At 42.4% G+C, this 20,113-nt stretch overlaps 1 protein-coding gene across 2 annotated transcripts in view; it reads right to left on the bottom strand.

The window, feature by feature from the left end:
- The window catches only part of TMTC1 (transmembrane and tetratricopeptide repeat containing 1), a 145,230-nt gene that overhangs the window by 78,258 nt on the left and 46,859 nt on the right, over nt 1-20,113 (bottom strand). For both annotated transcript variants that reach the window (XM_027680631.1, XM_027680632.1), the window contains 2 exons: nt 10,795-10,876; nt 9,695-9,798 (listed from right to left, as the gene is read on the bottom strand). In XM_027680631.1, the coding sequence (XP_027536432.1) occupies nt 9,695-9,798; nt 10,795-10,876 (186 nt within the window). The remainder of the gene's footprint in view (nt 1-9,694; nt 9,799-10,794; nt 10,877-20,113) is intronic.

Raw genomic sequence — 20,113 nt, 5'->3', positions numbered from 1 at the left:
GGACACTTCTCTTCCATCCCTCCATTTTCCTCACCTTCCCCATCCTGAGGTACTAAACAAGGGTAAAAATGAGAACAAAATCCATTTTCTCTCTTAACAGAGGCAGCGATTAAAAAGCCAGTTTCTATTCAAGAAAGCATCCCTCAAAAACATAATCTAATTTTACTCAAACTCTTCTTGCAATTTTGATTGTTCACTCTTTCTAAAGAAACAAATGTGTTTTCTAGTCACCAACCCAATCTCTTCTGGACCACCTTACAGAGGAACACAGCAACACAAAATCTGGTTGGGTTTAACCAGGCCAAGGCATTGATTATGTTATGTTATATGTGGCCTGACCCACCTCTGCTCAGCCACAAACAGACTTCTCTATCAGCCTCAACACAACATCAGTTCAGAAAAGGCTGCCAGCACTTATTTACAGCTTAAAAGCCAAACTGAGATCCATTTCTAGCTTTACTTTTAAAAGAAAAAGCACATCTATTTAGGTCAATCTGAATAATGCCATGACATACGATACCGTTACTACAAGTGCATGTATTGAACAGGATTTTCAGAAGCGTTGAGTTAGTTTTGCACTTGATGCTTTAGAAGAGCCCAGTTTTTGCAGAGAGTGTCCTTTTAAGCTGTAGCATATTAATATTCTCAGTAAGCTTCACAATATTGATGGAAGTTTGTGCGTAAACCACAGCACACACCAGAACCCCCCCCCTACTTACTCAGACTGGGCTGCTGGGTAGGAAGGAACGAGACAACATTTGGGATCTTTGCAAACTGCAGCATTGCAGCTAAAGACAGACTAGTTGCTTTTCTGCATCTTCACTGATAAGGCAGGAGCTGATAAACCCTCACACAGCACAGAATAAATAAACACAGTTTGCCGCCATGACAAATTGAGTCAGTTTAACAACCTAAGAGGAACTCAGAGTAGCCAGAGCAGTGTGCATTAATGCATTTTTGCTGGAAGGTTAGGACAAGCTGCTGTTGAAGATGAGAAGTCCCTCTCCAGGACCCACAGTGATCAGGAGAGGTTTGTAAACAAATGTCTATTTTCAAATGCTTGTGAGGTTACAGTCTTCCTTGGGAACCATGTGCACAACTTGCTGCCAGAGGTGGGTCCCAAAGGAGATGGACAATCGCTCTGTTCCACCATGGCAATAAGTAGTCTTTTAATATGCTCTTCCAGCAGCAGTGAAGTATTTTAAAGCCTGTGACAGTCATTACCATCTAAGTACAGTCAAGTGGTTCACCTCTCCAAACACCCTTGTGGAGAACCCTTGGCCACGTCTCATTTCCAAGCCTGAGCACCCTCATTGAACAGGCACGTGCTGTTAGCAGGCATGGTAGCAAGATCCATGAGGGCACTGCCTGATTTTAGGAGGCATTTGTAAGCTGCAAGAAAGCCTTGAGTGAGCTCTGATTCCAGCAAAAGTTTGGCTATGCTTTCAGCATTGGTAACCTGTCCTTGAACATGATGGATGGCTGTATAAAATAAAGCACTACAAACTATTGCTATTCTATGTACTAGAACGGAAAAATAACATGATGCTAATAATAGTTACTGACAATTCAGTGCTGCTTTTTATTTATGGCTCTCAAAAGCACATGATATTCCTTTACATCTATGCGGTTCTCATATCACAAGGTTAACTAGGGAGAAAGATAAACACAGGAGAAAGATAAACATGGGAGAAACTTTGGAAGAAACCTCTCACCAAAGCTGACGTCTCTAGGAAATAATTTGCAAATTTTTAAAAGTCTTGAAGATTCATGAAATCATTCCAGGAGCTAATTATATTTCAGCAGCCTACCTGCAAATGGCAACAGAAGTGTTTTCTTTTAATTAGTTGACTGAGTGAATTATATTTTAAATTAATGATCTTCTCTATATTGCTGCTCATGTCTGCTGGAATTCTAAGGGAGAAAAATCCCTGCCTATAACATCTCCTGCTCTCTCAGTTAATTCCATGCAAAACAGAGTATTATTAGTGAGGTGACGGGAAGAATTTGCCTCTTAGCAGGCAAACAGTTTTCCCGCAGGCTGGGTAAAAGCATTTGCATTGCAGCAAATTTTTTATTTGCAAATTGAACATGGAAATCCAAGTTAGAGCGGGTATCAAGTGTTCCTTTACACTTCTCACTATCTCTGGCATGCTCAGAAAAACACAGCTCCTCCTGTAGGTAGCCGGAGTTGTCATGGCAATCTGGTTTGTTTAGTTTTAAATTTTTTAGTTTAAATGTACTGTTGTGAGCTTTGAGGTAAATACAGGATGACTCATACCTAGAACCTGTTGCAGAACTATCTGAACTTATTGTTTCTGCTGCAAAAATGAAGGTAAAAGATACTACTTAAAGCCATAAACAATATGACAGGAAAATACTTGATGAATTGTCTAACAGACCCTTTGCTGAGCTTGGAAAAGCCCTCGTCTCAGCACTGCCAAACCCAGGCAATTAGACCACAAGGATTGTGAGACTAGGGAAAAAACCACAAGATTTATAGAAATTTATGAGGCATTTCATTTGTTTTCTGATTTTGGAGCATTTAAAGCATTTCCCCCCAGTTTCCAGGGACTAAGATTACAGGTTTCTTCTCAAAACTGTGCTACACAAGTGATCACAAAGGTTCAACCATGTCCCACCGAAGCTGCATGGAAAAGTGGGGGGCAGCGATCCCATTTTTTCTAGGTGCATACAATAGTGTAACCTACTGCCTACCCAGTTCTGGGACAACTGTCCTATTCCTGACAGACAACCCTAATCCCAAAGACCCAGTGGGAAGCATCCGTTTGCAAGCGGAATATTTTCCAGCACTGGGAGTTTTATCAAGGCAAAGGCAAAGCAATCTCCTAGTTGCAAAAAAAAATTGGGCCTATCTAGAAGAGAGGTGGTAACAGTGCACTTAACTAGTATTTGGAAAAAGAAGGGGATGTACAAAGCAGATGGGGATCTGAAACAGCAGCAGGAAGATAGCTTTGCCCTTTCAGAAGTCACAGACTTTGGTTATGCTCTTCTGAGAAGACCTCCACGTTGCCAGGCACTCTGGGAGGTTTCGGTTCACTATTAAGGGTAAGAAGAGCTTTCTTATTAGGGAAAGCTTCTCTCTTGTATTAACAGCTGAATTGATTGCAGCTCAAGACTCTCTTCATCCTCTACGAAGCCCTAAACCCAAGTGTGTTTAACGAGTCACTTCATAATAATGTCCTCCTAGGACACATATGGCTGCAATTATAACCAGGTGGTGGCATTTAGGGATATCATCTTAAAATTGTATATATTTGCACTTCCCCTGGGGAACTGTCAGTCCAGTCATGCCTTCCCATATGAGTTTATTTTCCTGCTCTGTATATTGTCAGCCTAAACATTTTCTTTTTGGAGCCTTAGAAGAAAAAAATTCCTACTCTGTCTATCCAGCTCACTTGGTGATGGTGGAGTAAGACTACACAAACAAGCAACAGACTACTTCCATTTAACATCCAAATGTGAGTATAAGCTACACAGAAAATACTTGTAACTGAAGGAAGTACCTGTGTATTCCCTTTCATCAAACCTTCTGCATTTAGGGAAAAAAGAGCTGCCAGTCAGTAGGGGATAAGAATAGGAAAGACAAAGATAGGGATAAACAGACAGCTGCACCTTGATAAATAGCAAGGTAACTCTTCTGCATGGGGCGCTTGGGGGAACCAGGGGCACAGGAAGAAAAGCAGACTATCTTGTCTGAAGAGCTTTAATCTGGTGAATGGCTCTCTATCAGTTGTTTCAACTCTGGGTCTAACAATCTGAAAAATATCGAATTCTTGAAGAGTAAAGACTTTCAAAGAGCCTGTGAGTTTCCAGTGAAACCCAAGCCTGCTGTCAGGGTCTCTATGCTGGAAAACCTGGGACTGCAAACCCCCATGTGCTTTGGGTGAGGGCATGTTTTGCCTTCAGACCTGATCCTCTGCTCGTCACCGACAGCAGCACGCTCCAGAAGTCACACAGCCCAAATCGCCCAGCACCGGTGGGCAACTGCTTCTGAAGAGGCAGCAGCAGATGGAGGGTCCTCTAGACAGCCACTGAAATACCGGTGGCTGATCCTCAGGAAATTAAAAGCCAGACCTCATAAACCCACTGTGATAATCTTTCTGGAAATGGGCCATTGTATTCCAGGGCGTTACCTTCCCCATACTGATGGGAACCAAAGGGATGTCCTGGGCACGCTGCTTTGCTTCAGAGACTGTCTCAGAGTCTTCCCTTCTGTATGGAAGTATTTTGGAAAGCAAAATGCATGGCCTATAGGAGTCAATGGCCTCTGCTTTGGCTGCACCCCCTCTACTCCATATGCCGGCTTTTTGGCAGGAAAGGCTTTTTGTGTAACCAGCACTTGCAGCAAGCACTATGACCCATTAAAATGCCCATCAAACTGATTTCCAGAGCAGCACTACCTATCAGGGTCTATTCATCAAGCTAAGAAAACTTAACTGAGAGAGATGCTGAAATCTTTCACGTGGCTCTGGGAAAGCCGTTTTCTGTGTAGGGTGGCCTTTGCTTTGGAGCATCATCTTCCAGACAGGTTCTTCCCTATCCCCAGCCCCCTTGAAATATTTGCACTTAATGTATAGCCTGTCTGGCCCCTGGGAAGGCACAAGAGCAATTCTTACCAACACTGTTGTTCTCCATTTTGTCTAGAAGTGAATGCTGGGTGCCCACAGAGATTACATGTAAGGCTGAAGTTAAACACCTTTGGGCACACGATAGAAAGCACTGGCATAACAGGAAGAACTTGACCACCACTCAGATAGCATGTGCAAGCCTGGCTGATTAAGAGCTGATATGTCACAGGGGTCTATTTTAATGCCAGCTCCTAGCCTAAGGTCAGTGAAAACCCCATACCAGAGTAGTTGCTATGCTTGACTTCTGTTACCTTGGCAGAACTGGCTGGCACAGGGACTAATTTTTCCAGCACAGGTCCACGGTCTGCCTCTTGGTAGTTCATTCCCTTTGAAGTTACAACTGGGATGATTAAATGCATCGCTCAGAAAACAGTCACAAATCTCTGTGAAAAGGATTATGTGCCAGTTTTTATGTATAAGCACTTCTTCAGCTTTCTGCAGCACTGAATTCTCATTTACCTGATTGAAACAGCAAAGAAATACAGAAAGCCAGCTTACAGAGAGAGCAGTTCAACCATAGGACAATTCTATCTCAAGGCAGTCCTAGTAGAAATGCATTAACTATTTAAGGAAACACCACAAAAAACCTGCTTCATGCTCAGTGATCAGCCTACGGAGGTCACAAGGCAAATGCCAGCAAAGATTAATATAACTTGACTCCCAAAGACATAGGTTTTTTTAAAAAAACATACTTTTAGTTTGAAAAACATACTTTTAGTTTCAACTTTAGTTGAAAGATTTAATCTGTTTCACACACCTTAAGACATGGTGCACAATGGACTTTTCCTTTGTCACACCACAGTGTTAGTAATACAATCTGTTTATCCAGAGGCCTCCTACTTCTTTCCCCTCCAGAATGGCAGAAGAAAGAAACATTGTGCAAAACGTTTGAAGCATGTCAGCCCACTGCTCAACGCCCTCCTAACTCTTGAGCTGCACTTCAGTACACTGTTTACCTAAAGCTGGGTAATTCTCCAAACCTTTCTGATTGCATTCTTCCCCAGATTCTGTCTAATACAAGCAAGAATGTTTGAACAGAAGTTTGGGATTGGTTTTCCTATTTCAAATATCACCTACCCATAGCAGATTTTGAGATGAAAGTCTGTGTTCTTTAAGGTAGGCTACTGGAGAAGGTACATCCTTCCTGCAGTGTACAACACCCTGTGTGGACAGGCTTTAACGGCAGGGCTTACTAATAGCAGGATTCCCAGCACCTTAATTTCTGCCTCTGCTGAGAAAGGGAATGGTGGACACATCTCATCTTCTCAGATCCCCTTTGCCAAGCAACACACTGAAGGCCATGGAAATGTGGCTTTCATTTATGTCACTAAGTTTTGGGAATATCACTTGTAATTTTAAGGACAGTAGTTTAGCAAACATGATGGACAAATGACTGTTTTTAAAGACTGAAAAATTGTCACTATTTCAGCATACTTAGCCTTAAATAAATCATTATCTGTCTACTTTGATTTATACATTTGTGTTGTCCAAGACTGGAGACAGGTTACACAGAACATATAGGCAAACTAAGCCACACCAAAGGTCTATCCAGATCAGGATCCTCTCTCCAGCAGTGACCAAAAGTTAATGCCAAGCAAAGTGTGTAAGAAGATGACAATTTTTTCCCTCGATCTCTAGCTAGCATGATGTCTCCCAGCTGGATGTGGTTTCTGCACATTTAGTAGCATGGATTTCTTTTTTCAACTTGGCAAATCTCTCTTTGAGCCTGTATAAACTTTCAGCACATTCCCAGTGTCCCGCAGGAAGAAGCTCCCCAACTCAACTACTTGTTGCAAGCTACCTCCTTAGCCTGCTTTGAACCTGTCTCCTCTTAGGCTCATTTGATACACCCTAAGTTCTCTATGCTCCCCTCTGACCTCATGACTCACTATTTTTTCAAACCCACAACTTATACCTACCCCTAATGTTGGTTCCAATAACCCTTGCCAGCCTTGGGACGCCTCACCAGCTGACAAATAAACCTTGCAAGAGTTAACAATACTCCTTTGGGTTCATCCTAAGTCAGCCAAGACCCCAGCTCCAGATCTAACTTTATGCACTTCACAAAGACTGCCACACATTTCCAAACTACTGTTTTCCTTTTTTATTCCACTGTTATCAGCCTTCCTCCTAGTCCGACAGAACCGGCCAAGTCTTACAATAATTTTCAACTCTGTTGAAAACCATAACATTTACCCCAATGAGATATGCACAAAAACCACATTTCCAGCTCAGTGCAAACAAAGAAAACTCCTTGAAAACAGAAACTCCCATTTGTGACCTGTATGATCTTCAGAGTTACAAAACAACTTGCCTGCTGCCTGAGCACTAACCCTTGCTTCAACTACAATTACGGTGTTAGCAATCACCTCCACGTCACCACCCAAAACTGATCTTTCTTTTAGGGGGCTTCTCCCTTCTGGTCTTGGCACCAAACTTAGCTCTTCCACTCTCTTCTTCCAAATTCAAACCAAATTGCAAATAACATCTTGGCTTTAAATTCAGTGCTGTATCCCAATTACTGCCTTCAAAGCCTCGTTAAAAGCTTCCCACAATGGCTCCTCATATGCTGCTGCTACTGTAGATGTCCACAGTTGAACTACACACTGTTTAGGAGCTTCTCTGAGGCTGAACCATAAGCACAAACTCTCTGGGATCTACCAGTTGAGCAGCAATCACACACACCAGCACCTGTTTGGATGTTGAATATCCTCGAGCCCTGATGTCCTAGACCCTAACCTAATGTCACTCCTAATACCAGGGCCAGCAAGTTACATCACTTCCTAACCACCCTCAAGCAGTTTACTCAGGTAACACCACTTCTTATTTCCACCCTGTGGAAATGCCAGGCTTTAAAAACAGTATTATCTCTTCAGCCACCCTCTTCCTTGCACCTAAGCTGGACACCAACCCTGCATCTCAGACTCACCATCCTGCTGGCCAGACACACAGATCATGGAATCATCAAATAGTCTGAGACGGAAAGCACCTTTAAAAGCCATCCAGTCCAACCCCTCTGCGATAAGCAGGGAAATCTCCAACTGGATTAGGCTGCTTAAAGCCCCATCCAACCTGACCTTGTGCGCATCTAGACATGCGGCACCTACCACCTTTCTGTGCAACCTGTTCCAGAGTGTCACCACACTCATCATAAGGAATTTCTTCCTTAAAGCTATTCTAAATTGATCCTCCTTCAGCCTAAAACCATTACCCCTTGTCCTATTGCAACAGGCCCTGCTAAAAAGTTTGTCTTTTTCTTTCTTTTAAGCCCCCTTTAGGTACTGGAAGATGCTTGAAGGTCCCCCCAGATCCTTATATTCTCCAGGCTGAACAACCCCAACTCTCCCAGCCTTTCCTGATAGCAGAGGTATTCTGTCCCATTAATCATTTTCATGGCCCTCCTCTGGACTCACTCCAACAGATCCATGTCTTTCCTATGCTAAGGATCCCAGAACTGGACACAGTATGCCAGGAGGGGTCTCACAAGAACAGAGTAGAGGGGCAGAATCACCTTCCTCGACACCACACCTATGCCACTTCAACCTTGCTAGCTCCATCTGACATCCCAGTCCTGCACTTGGGATGACTGGCACAATGTCAGTTCTGCAGCAATAGCTCAGCCCTGACCATGGCAAGATAAAGTCTCAGGTGAGAGATACAGTTTGAGACTGAAAGAGGAGGTGAGGAAGAAAAAGGTTTGTTGCCAAGATAAGGGCTGTGGTCAGTGGGTGCATCATGGGCTGTCAGTTCAGAGACAGTCACTGACATTGAGGCCTGCTGGAAGGATGGGTTTCCTGAATGGAAGATACAGGCTTCTGGGTAAATTGGCTAAAATGAGGATTAAGATCAAGCTCAGCAGAAGTGGAAGAAGTGGGATATCTACAGGGTTTTAGAATCCCTTCAGAATAGTAATACTGTTTTTTACTGGCATGGATTTCCTTAATTAGGTTTGGAGCAGGTAGGTGTTGCTGGACTGTAGATGAAGCCAGGGCTGCTGCTGGGGCCAAGGAAGGACCTCAGCCAGTAGCACTCTGACTTGTTTTTCCCAAGGCTATTAATAAAATTCACAGTGCCAGTGGTAAAAATAGTCACTTTTTCATCCCTCAAGAATGACTTAGCTTTTGGGTTTAAAAAACCTTCCCCTGTCACTACAAGATGTAAAGAGACAAACATGCAAAAGACACATGCAGCACAGAATAGGTAACTGAAATCAAGCCAGGACCATTTATGACTTGATGACCCCTATCTCAGCACAAACATATGAAAAAGGGAGAGCAGCAAATCCTTCACACTGTGCTGCATCGAGTCTGATATTAATGACTCCACCAGAAACACTGCAAACATATCAGAGCTTTCCAAATCAGACAAAGTGCTTCCTGGAAGCACTTTTAGCCTTGATGGTAAAAGGAGCTGTTGCTACATTATCATAAAGATAATCATAAGGATTGATCTTAATCTGTGTCTCGGCTGCAATTCCACTGTTGGAATGAGGAGCCAGCAAGACCAGAAAGTGGCACAGAGGAGGACTGGTCCCATTTTCATTTGAGACTTCAGGAAATTCCTCCAGAAGGATCCAGTAGCCAACCAGAGCAAACACTTATGCACATGGCCCTTCCACCTTCACTGATCAGTCACTGATATTCCACCAACAGCCACGGTCATCCCTTTTTTACACGAACTTCAGCTGAAGCCAAAACTCTGAATGCTTGCATCTCGTATCTTAGGAGCATCCAGTTCTAAGGTTTAGGATTAGACTTCAGCCACTGGGCTTTCCAGTCCTGTGCTCAGGCAATTAAACTATATTTCTTGAGCTTTGCATAAAAATAAGTGCACATATTTCAGTAAGAAAGCATCTCTAATATAACTCTATAGGACCAGGAGCGTGCTTTGGTTGCTTTCTATTCTAGACAGAACAATTAAGAAGTAATTAAGACAACAAAACAAGTCTTCTCAATTGCCATTTGTAAACCATTTTAGTGCAGGAAAAAAATAACATCAAGACTACATTTTTGAAAACTTCTGTTTGATCACTGGCATCGTACCTCGTCAGGAAATACGGTGAGAATGAAGCTGGATTGTCCTGCTCCGAAAACATCGGCATGGATCCTCCCATTATCCAGAGGCGGAAATACAACACGAGAATCACCTTCAAAGAAGAACATATCTGTTAGCAACGTTCTTTCTAAGAAGAACTAAGGACTCCAGCAAATATTTTGTTGTGATAACTCTCCATGCTCTGCCAACTGAGACAGCTCAGCAGTTTGGGCAAAATTCAAGTTTGCCCCCCTATGCAGGACGACAAACCTGCGAACCCTCAGCACAGACAGCACATTGTGATGATGTGTATCCCTCTTCCATGTCTACTTTACTGACAGCAACTGGCACATCTCAGCTACCTATCACAAAGGCAGCATTTTGAAGGACAAATCCATCACCCTGCTGCAGCGCAGACTGCGGAGTTTTGCTATTGACCTCTACCTAAATACAGAGGGGAAAATCATGGCTGATGTTCTTAAGAAGCTCTTATCGTCCATTCATGCTGGCGCAGGTGTAAGGACAAGATCTATTGGTGCTTCTCATGATGTGTACTCCTAATTCCTGGAAGGATTTCTGTGAGCTGGCACTCCTCCACCTTTCTGGTAACCACTTGTCAAAGGACAAGCAAGGGGATCCAGCTCCTAGAGCAGCACAGGGAGCTGCACACTCAGCACAACCCCAAAATAGGGCTTGTCTTCTCCCCTGCAACATGTCAAGCCCTGCCTGGAGTACATCAAGCAGCAGGTATTTGCAGGAAAAGTTTTCCTTATGACTCTTACTGAGCCCTGCACTGGCATTAACAGCATGCCACTGACAAGGCAGCCCAGCACCAGAGAGTCCCCTGTATTTAGGGCAGGAAATACTTGCAGGTATTACATGGTTGTAAGGGCAACCACTGTAACTCAAAAAAAAATTTGAACTGAAAACACAGTAATATTCTTGTTTCTGACCAGCTGAAATTTTCTAGACTAATTTCCAAGATGAACTTCCAAGAGTAAGTATTAAGATCCACCATCTGAGTTTCTGAGTCTTTTGGGATACCACTACACATTGTTCATTCTTGTTAAATACACAGAAATACATGGTCAAGTCCATTTATACTTACATAGCTTATCACCAAAGCAGCTCTCTTCAAAAAAGGCCTTGCAGTATACAGGAAATTCTGGTTGTTATTTGCAGTCAGGTAGCTGAAATATGAGGAAACAAATATTTGTTGTAATGCTTTTGAAACCATAACTCGTTTTTCAAATGGAGAAAAAACTGTACATTATTTTAACCAACCTAAACTAATGATGCAGTAATGACATCCACTCTTCAAAGATCTTTCCACATAACTTAAGTAAAACACAGTGACTAGTTCAGGTAATACACACTATAATACACTGCAGTTTTCCCATCAAAATCTGCTTTGGGTCTGTTTGTTGGTTTGGTAGTTGTTTTTTTTAATCTTCAATTAACTCCTTAATCCTCAGAAAAATCCCACGTGTGTCTCAGTAAGATTGCTGTCTTCAGACTCCCAGAAGACTACACCGAGACACATTTTTAAAAGGTCACCCAAACAGAACAATTCAATTTTAGACCGTGATTAAAATGCAAAAACTCCTTGTTCCCAGCTCTCCGCTCAGTCCCTAGAGATGAAAATAACTATCTGGGAGAACTGATTTTAAGCATTTTTTTGGAATGTATTCTGCATGCTTAAGTTTCATTACAAGTCTGCTGACAAAGTGGTATGATAATTAATTGCACAGAGACAAACACACAGGTGGCTTACTGTTGTAGGAATGTTCATAAAACCCTTCCTGTTTCTCAATGAGTAAAATTAAACTGTATCTGAAGCCAAAACTACACATTTATTTTAATATAGAGTAGAAGCACTTGCCAAAGTCTAAGGAGCTTTCTTAATATAACAAACGGTGCCATACCCATGACATTAATTCCATGATAATTCCATTTCTATTGAACCTTACAGATGCTTCGTTATTGTAATAAAACAATGACAAAAAGAAATACAGAGGAGACAACAGGAATATTTTAGGCATATAGGAGCTAGAAAACTATTGAAAAAATGACAAGTTATTTTAAGAAGTTATAAATATCAAGTAAACAAAATAAATTCAGAAGGAAGACATTTACACATTCTTCTGTGGAACATACAATCAGTACCACGATACCCTATTTAAATGATTTACAAAAACTGCAGCTTGTATTCCAACACCTTCAAGCAAGTTACCTTTCCAAGCATGAAATCATCATATGTTTCTCCTGTGAACATCTAGGCATGTAAAATGTATCTTATTTCCTCTCCAAATTCCTCAAGACAGTCTATCATCTGATTGCTTCCACCCTTCAAGTCTTTGAAAAAAACAAGATTGAAGCCTTTCCTGATGCAGCCAAGAGCCTTTAATATCTGGCTTTTTGTTCAAATTTTCTATAGGAGGAAGTTTGCAAGCCTGGTCACCATGGTGAGATGAAAAAAAAGATTATACTGCAGAAAAAAGCACCAGGGCAAAGCCAGCAAGAAACAGAGGCAGCATTTAAAAAGAGGAAACAAGTACATCTGGGTCCTCTCTACAAAGTAACTCTCTTCAGAAAACTTTCACTAAGTGTCATGCTTAAAACTAAGTAACTAAACCATACTATGTAAAGCAAGCCAGATGACTTTCAGTCTTTGGTGTCTACTTATTGTCAAATGTTGACATTTAAGAACCAAACCTGACTTAAATGTCAGACTAATCTTCAAGGGCTGAGCACCTCAAAGTGCAAAGTTTCTCGAGCTCCCACCGATTTTAATCAGGCTCCAGCAAGTACAAGTGAGATGAAACTAAGCCTTCAGCTTTCTCTCCCCATGAAAGGTCAGGTTGGCCTTCAAGTATTCACCATGGCCCTACTCCAAAGCCCACTGGAACCAAAGGGAAAGCCTTTCACTGACTTTAATAGCATTTGGACCAAACCCCAGTCTTTTGTTCCCTACTGGAACCTTTTATGAAACTCAACCACCTCATGATTTGCAGCAGGAACAGAAGTGTTTGGTTGCACTTTGTTTACATCTGTATGTGTGGAGAGAGGAGAGCCCTCTATTTATCACGCTGTCTGACTCTTTTCAAGAACCTGTTTTCACTCGTTGGTAGTTTTATCTCACTGTAACACTTAAGGCAGGAATTTTCCATTACAAATATTTGTTTTAGGTGGAATTATTCTGGGAAAAGATCAACTAGAACAGTTCAACTCTTTCACCAAGGCTTCAGTTACAGACAAAGGAGCACTTTTATCAGTGTCAAGGAGTCTGACAACTTCATCCTTGAGAAACTGCATCACTTGTTGCTCATTCATCCTTTGCAGTACGGTGCAGGAATACTTACTCTTTATAAGTCTTGATTTTAGATTCTTTTGTTTGCCTATGAGGAACTAAATGCTGCCCACATCTTGTACCTTCCTTGCAGGAAGCCTAAGACCATGCAGGCTACCAAGCACAGTTTCAAGACATGAGTCTGTCACAGAATCATAGAATGGTTTGGGTTTGAGGGGACCTTAAAGATCATCTGTCTAAAGATCATCTAAAGTTCTTGTCCTCCCTGCCACAGGACACCTTCCACTAGAATCAGGTTGCTCAAAGCCCCATCCAACCTGGCTTTGAACATTTCCAGGGATGTGGCATCCACAACCTCTCCGGCCAGCCTGTTCCAGTGTCTCACCACCCTCACAGTAAAGAATTTCTTCCTAATATCTAATCTAAACCTTTCTTCTTTCAGTCTAAATCCATTTTTCCTTGTCCTATCACTACGTGCCCTTGTAAAAAGTCCCTCTCCAACTTTTTCATAGACCCCCTTTAGGCACTGGAAGGTGCTCTAAGGTCTCCCAGAGTCCCCTGTTCTCCAGCCTGAAGAACCCAAACTCACTCAGTCTGTCTTCATAGTAGAGGTGCTCACTCCAGCCCTCTGACCATATTCATGGCCTTCCTCTGGATTTGCTCCAACAGGTCCATGCCCTTATCTGCAACTCAAAGTTTATCTGAAATGTTCAATCAGATTGCAGGGTAGCTCTGGCCACTGCAGAGCAAGCCTTTTGAAAGCATTTCAGAAAACCCTGACGGGCCCTCTCAGTTTAAGCTGTGGAACAGTAACACCTCCAGGAAAAAAGAAAAACCTGCATTGACACTAACTGCAAATCACCACTCTGTGCTAGAGAGGAGATGGGGAGCAAGCAAGAAGGAACCAGAATGAAAGCAGTGGGTAACTGGGAATGGGTGAAGGAAGAGTCCAGGGAGCTCTGAGCTTTCTGATCCTTCCTCCAAATGCTTTTGCTACTTTGCAGCTTCAGTTAAGAAATGGTTTTTTCCACAATAATTCAGTTAAGAAGTTAAGCTTTTCCATTTTGAGAAGGCTGCTGTCCTGAAGTCTGTCTGGAAATCCCAAAAGATAACATGGTTCATTGCTCAGTAATCCTGCCCTTCACCCATCAGATTGATCTGTGGGAGTGGCATAAACGGACAGGTTATGCTCAATGCCTCAAAGCTTTACGAGAACCACGTGGTTTTCCAGAGCATCTTAACAGAGCTACTACTTGTGTCAGGGAAGGTAACTATTACAACATCTCATGTCTGGTGCAGGCAAAGAACAACACTCAGTTAGTGTCCTAAAATAAAATGAACTGCAAATGGGACCTAGATGAGGAAGTTTGCTATATGTCAGTGACACACGACGTGTAAAATGAAGTAGCTTTTTACATGTAAAATTGCAGCTTGCAAACACATTTAAGGTTACACTGAACTTTGCTCAGGCAACCTTAAGATCAGCAAAAGCTCTTAATTTGCCTTTAGCCAGGAGAAGCAAAGAAATCACCATTATAACAGCTAAACTGTTTCATACCCTTTTTAAACAGCTGCCTTGTAAAAAGTCATTTACAGGTCAGATTTCCATGCATTTGACAACCTCTCTAGGCTGCCAAACATCCCTCTGTTCATGGGAACCACTCCCTATCACCTGCTCCACCCCAACCAGCACAGTGTAGCTCCCTGTGCCAGGACATACACATGCATTCATTCCCACAGGAGAGCGGGTGTGGGACACAGGTAGGGAAAGTGTACTGATAGTAGCACCACATAGCAAAATGCTACCTCCAGAGTAGGTGAACATTTCAAGGTGTGGTTCTTCAAGATTTTCCTAAGGAAATTATAAAATTTGAGGAGGAAATCCAGACTGCCGGCTTCGTTAAATGAGTACGAAAAGAGCCCATTTGGGCAGAGGTTCCACTTCTGCTTTGTGCCAGCCTTCCCACAAAGTAAACCAGCATGTAATTGCCTACTTGCTGTCTTTTAAAAGCCTTTCAGGAATACTCCCCAAAGCAACCAGAATCACAACAAACAATAAATCCAAGAAAAGCTTAATAATGCAGGGACTTCTCTCATGCAGTTCGAGCGGAGGCCAGGACAGATATTTGGCAGCTCCTGCTTCCTGAAAAGCACGGCTCATCCTGAAACCAGTTACATCATCAGGGCACTGCGAGGTTCTATAATTGAAGACAGCAGGGTAGGTGGCCTAGTAAAATTCAATACCATGCATTTTACAGGAACATAAACTTTGCTGGTACCATATGGACTCTGTGTTAATCAAAACAAACTTCTCCAAGAAGCAGGCAGCTTTTCTAATTTGCCTGTACCATTGGAGGCATCCAGAGTTTACAGAACAGTGTGGAGCAGCACCTCTGCTGCTGTTCATTGCCATGGCTGTGTGAGCTATTGCAGACCACTATGGGCAACACATTTATCCCACATTGCAGCTGACTCAGCTTTGGTATAAAACATGAACTTGCTTTGAGTTCTCTTTGAAGGCTTTCTCAAACAATTAGGATCTATGATAGATGCTCCCAATTAGGAACACCTAAAACACCATGACAAATATGCAGTACAATCAGCTTTGACATTTCAAGAGCATGTTTTGGCCAGGTCCCACCACTGTGAGAGGATCGTTGCTCCCATTTATATTCTTCTCAGGAAACAGATCCAGTTCCCACCAATCACCAGAGTTTTGAACTAGCACTTTCAAAACCCTAATAATAAAAGAAGATATTGGAAGGATGAGTACAGAAGCAAGGCTGTTCTCTTATTCTCAATTATTGATAACAGTAAGACATCTCTAATCAAGATATTTTTAAACTCAGAAGGGGCTATTTTAAGTCAAAGGTTTAGGTCATGGATAGATGCACACCTAATTCCAAACCAGTTTGACAGACTCTCTTGGTGAGAATGAGCAAGTTTTACAGGAGCCATACTCTGTCTATAGAGACCACCTTACCTTTTCTACTTAAAGAGGACTTCCCTATCATCTGTCCAGCCAGCTGCATCTTATATTGGAGAAATATCTTTTCCACCTAGCTCAGCCTATATTCCCCTTGAGGACAACCATTGAAGGGCGAGTGTATGTGAAATCCCAGGGAGAAAATAGGAATGAAAATCCATCATGGAGCAAAAAAATTGAAGTTAAAAAAAAAGAAAAAAGAAAAATCAATATATTCCAGACACGTCTGGATATTTAACTTGCTTAAAATACCTGTCAATGCAGGGAAATAAAATACCAGTCATAACTACAGGTTTTGCAAGGAAGAAGAAAAGCTCTCCTGCTCCCTTCTGTATGAGTTGTCTTGACATTCCTCACAGCATGTGTGTGGCATCTTTGCTCCTTATCTCCCAAGAGAGCCCTAAAGCCCAGCTACCACTACCCACGCAGACCCAGATGCGTAAACACACACAAACAGAAGCAGTTTTACAGACTCTTTTGGGAGCCATGAAGAGATTTTATGAAAAGTCACAAATGTTTTAACTGATTTGCACTGATAATGTCATGTACTCTTTGTGTACGTTTTCAGTTGTGACCATATTTGGAGTTATTGCCATTTACTGGATTTTTGGAGAAAGCAAAAGCAGGGCATAACTGCACTGGCATATACAGCAGAGGTGGTGATCCCACTCATGGTTTTTCCTTATTCTCTTAGGTAATACCTACCTCATTCTGTGTGGGATGAAAGTAGAGGAAGAAAACTGGGAGGAACAGGGAAAGGAGGAGAGAGAGGCACAGTAAAGGATCAGGAATAGAAAGAGAAAAAAGGAAAGTAGCAAAATGCACTTAACGGATCAAAGATGTGACCAAGAAGATGAAAAAGGGTTTCTCTTCATACCAGACATTCCACAGACATGACAAGGAGACAAGGTGGAGGAGGGCTAACAGGAAAAATAAGACTTCATCAAAGCATGGTCACCTTGTGCCAGATCTCAGGAAACCAAAGCACTGTGCCTGCAATTTAAAGCTTCCATCGATTTCAGCCATTTTATTTCCCCCACATCACACACAGGTGAGGCATTGAAATCTTCCACCAGGCTCGTTATTCCCTGTCCTAGCCCAGTGAAGGGCTGGTATAAGGGTATTTCAAGTAACTGCATTATAAGCAGCACTGATAGCAGCTTTGGCTGCTCCCCACATTCAACTACAAATCCGTATTTTCAGCTGTTTGTGCTTTTGACAAGCTTTATTCATTCAGGCTGAAAATTTTGCATTCCAGGAGCTTATGTCAAGCTGAAACTCTGTTCTTTCTCAAAAGTATCCGGTAAAATAGTTAGGCTGTTCCTGAAAAAGCAATTAGAGAGATTTGCCCATATCAACAACATTGTGCAACCGGTTTACTGGGAAAGCTTCAGTGGTTCTGTACTTTGGAGCAGGGATTTAGGTTTAGTAGAGGGACTGCAGACATGCTGCTGTTGTTGATTTTGGTGACAACTGACTCTGCTTCTGGGCGTGTGACAAGCCACTGGGAAAAGAACTCCATTTGCAACACTCACAAGAGATCTGTAGCAATTCTCCAGGGTCTCCAGTCCTACCAAATACCTTCTAAAAGGAACAGCATCAGATTCTCCTTGCATTGCTCCTGCAAAGCCATTGAGATAGGAGACTCTCTTGCAATGCCCGTATCCAGCCTGGAGGAGACCATTTGCTTGGACTGTAGAGGGCTGAAAATTTGTGTCTGAAGAGAAGGCTATCTGAACATGTGTTACAAGGAAGAGAGGGGATATAAAGGGACAAGAAAGGACAGTAGGCCCAAAGAGGAAAGGGACAGGGAAAAAGATGAGCCGGGAGGAGAAAGATAGAGTTACGTGGAGATATTCAGACCTCTGCTGCTGTCAGAGATCCAGTGGCAGTATCCAAAAAATCTGCTGCCACTGGAGCTCCATTCACTGGTGTCCCCAGTGAGCACTCAGGAGTTGGACTGCAGCACAGGAGGCAGGAAAACCCCTGCTTTCCCCACAGCAGCTCCACTTGTGAAAGCAGCCTAGAACAAGCAGATGGACCCAAAACCACAGAGGACAGCCAGGACTCCTACAAACTGACTGCTGCCTTTTCAGCTGCCCGGAAAAGATCAGGCAGCACTCGAATACAGCCATCCCCAAGACACAGCACAACATCCACGGACCACGCTCACTCTGCATGGCCAGGCTAGGCGAGGGGGCTGCTTGCACAGGCAGGGAGCACGAGGTCTGTGAGGTACCTAAACACACTCCCTAATCACAAAAAAATAGCTTACTCAGCAGCTTTTATGTGGAGAAGGGAGGAGATTATCCTCCACTCATGCACAAGGCTCTGTTATCATGGCTGTAAATTATTGAGGTGTCCCTGGGAAGCAAGTGTCCTAGTAAAAATTTACAAACAAGCCATAAAAGATGTGGAGGTGTGCTGCCCTGCCTTGATGTTCTCTGTAAAGTGTTTCATGCGACTAAATACACACTGATCCAACTAGTCTGCTAATTTACAGAAGGAACCAGGGTGGCTTTAAAATTATGTATGTGCAATTAGGGAATTAAGACTCTAACTTTTTGCTGTTGTCTTTGACAAGGACACCAGTAAGCAAACTTCAAAAAAAAAAAATCAACAACAAAAAATAGCAGAAAAAGGGCACAGAAATCATTGTCTGTGAGACTGTCACTGTTTTTGGTGACCCTCCTTCCTCCTCCACACATCAACCCCAAAAATGGGATAGGCACTGGTAAGAAGCATAGGGGTAGGTAAGGGTCAACTGGTCCCAATCCCAAACCTGAAACAACTTCTTAAGGAATTTAAAACATTCTACTGGTGCAGAGTTTGACTTGAGGAAGGAGGGGAAGAAAGAGAACTTTTACAGGCGAACCTGTTCTCAATCAGGGCAAATGCTCAGTTGTGGGTTGTTGGGTTTTTTCCTTAAATATATTGCTCAACTGAGTTATACTTCATAAATCATCATTTAGGGTCAGCCCAAAAAAATCCTTTTTGCAATGCTTGGAGAGGCACATAACATTTTAGTTGTGAGCGTTTCTGGTAAATCAAATAGAAGTGGTAAGCAAAAGTCTGCTTTCAGAGGGAAACAGGTACAATTTGCAAAGAAATGCAGGGAGAAAACGAGCACCCAAACCTCCTGTAAATGTAGCCTGAAGAGCATTGCTTTATTCCAAAACCTATTTGTTTGGAATTTTTTTTAATTCTTACATAATTTATTTGTAATCTGAAACTACCTGTAAAATTCAATTTAAATCCACATTTTGCACTTAACTGGGGAGGGAGGAAAAAATCAGGCATCCACAATTTGAATCCTTGACTTTGAGATAAGAGGATGAAAAGAGGAGCAGTTATTGCACTGCTGTGATGGGGGAGGGGGACTGTAGACCTTCAGGACAGTCAAACAGAGTATGTTTGGGGAGTTCACCAGCACTAATGTCCAAAAACCAATTTATGGACATCAATTAAAAAACAACAAGTGAAAATGAGAAGATAAGTAAAAACAAGTGAAAGACAAAATTCAGGCAGGGACATTCATGCATTTGATAATCATCTTTCCTCCTCCTCCCCTGGCTGCCTCTGCCTTAAGACAGTGAGGTCTAAGTGGACTAAAGGACCATGTTGGCACAGGCTCTACGAGAGCAGGAGGGAGCAAGTACTGTGAAAAAGGCACTACTGCAACAGCAACAGTTTTCTTATTGAAGCATTATGGAAGATGGAAAAGCTTATGTGGTTTCTTCTGAAGATGCCCACTAAATTAAAGGAGGTTATAACCTAATCATTTATAGCAGAATCTTCCCAAATTCCCGATAGATAGGAAAGGGATGGTCCTTGTTTGGATCCAGACTTTCTGTTACAAGCCACAAGTGGCAGAGACACTAAATTCAATTGTATCATCCTCAAACTGAAGCTTGGTCCCTTTGCCACAAGCTTTTCCTTCAAATTGAAACCCATCCTCCACCTACTTAAAACACAGTTAACTGCATGTTAGTGCTAAATACTTCAGGAAGAAGATACTTCCTTTCTGGAAAACTCTTAATCTGACATTTGATCTACCAGGTCCCTTTGCTTCTGCCAGATTAAATAACGCAATCTGTAAATATGTCACAGCCATCTCTGAAGACAAAATAA

This window comes from Neopelma chrysocephalum, unplaced genomic scaffold, assembly GCF_003984885.1.
Source record: "Neopelma chrysocephalum unplaced genomic scaffold, ASM398488v2 Primary Assembly neopelma1_59, whole genome shotgun sequence".
Lineage (NCBI taxonomy): Eukaryota > Metazoa > Chordata > Aves > Passeriformes > Pipridae > Neopelma > Neopelma chrysocephalum.
This window is presented reverse-complemented; position numbering and strand designations above follow the sequence as displayed.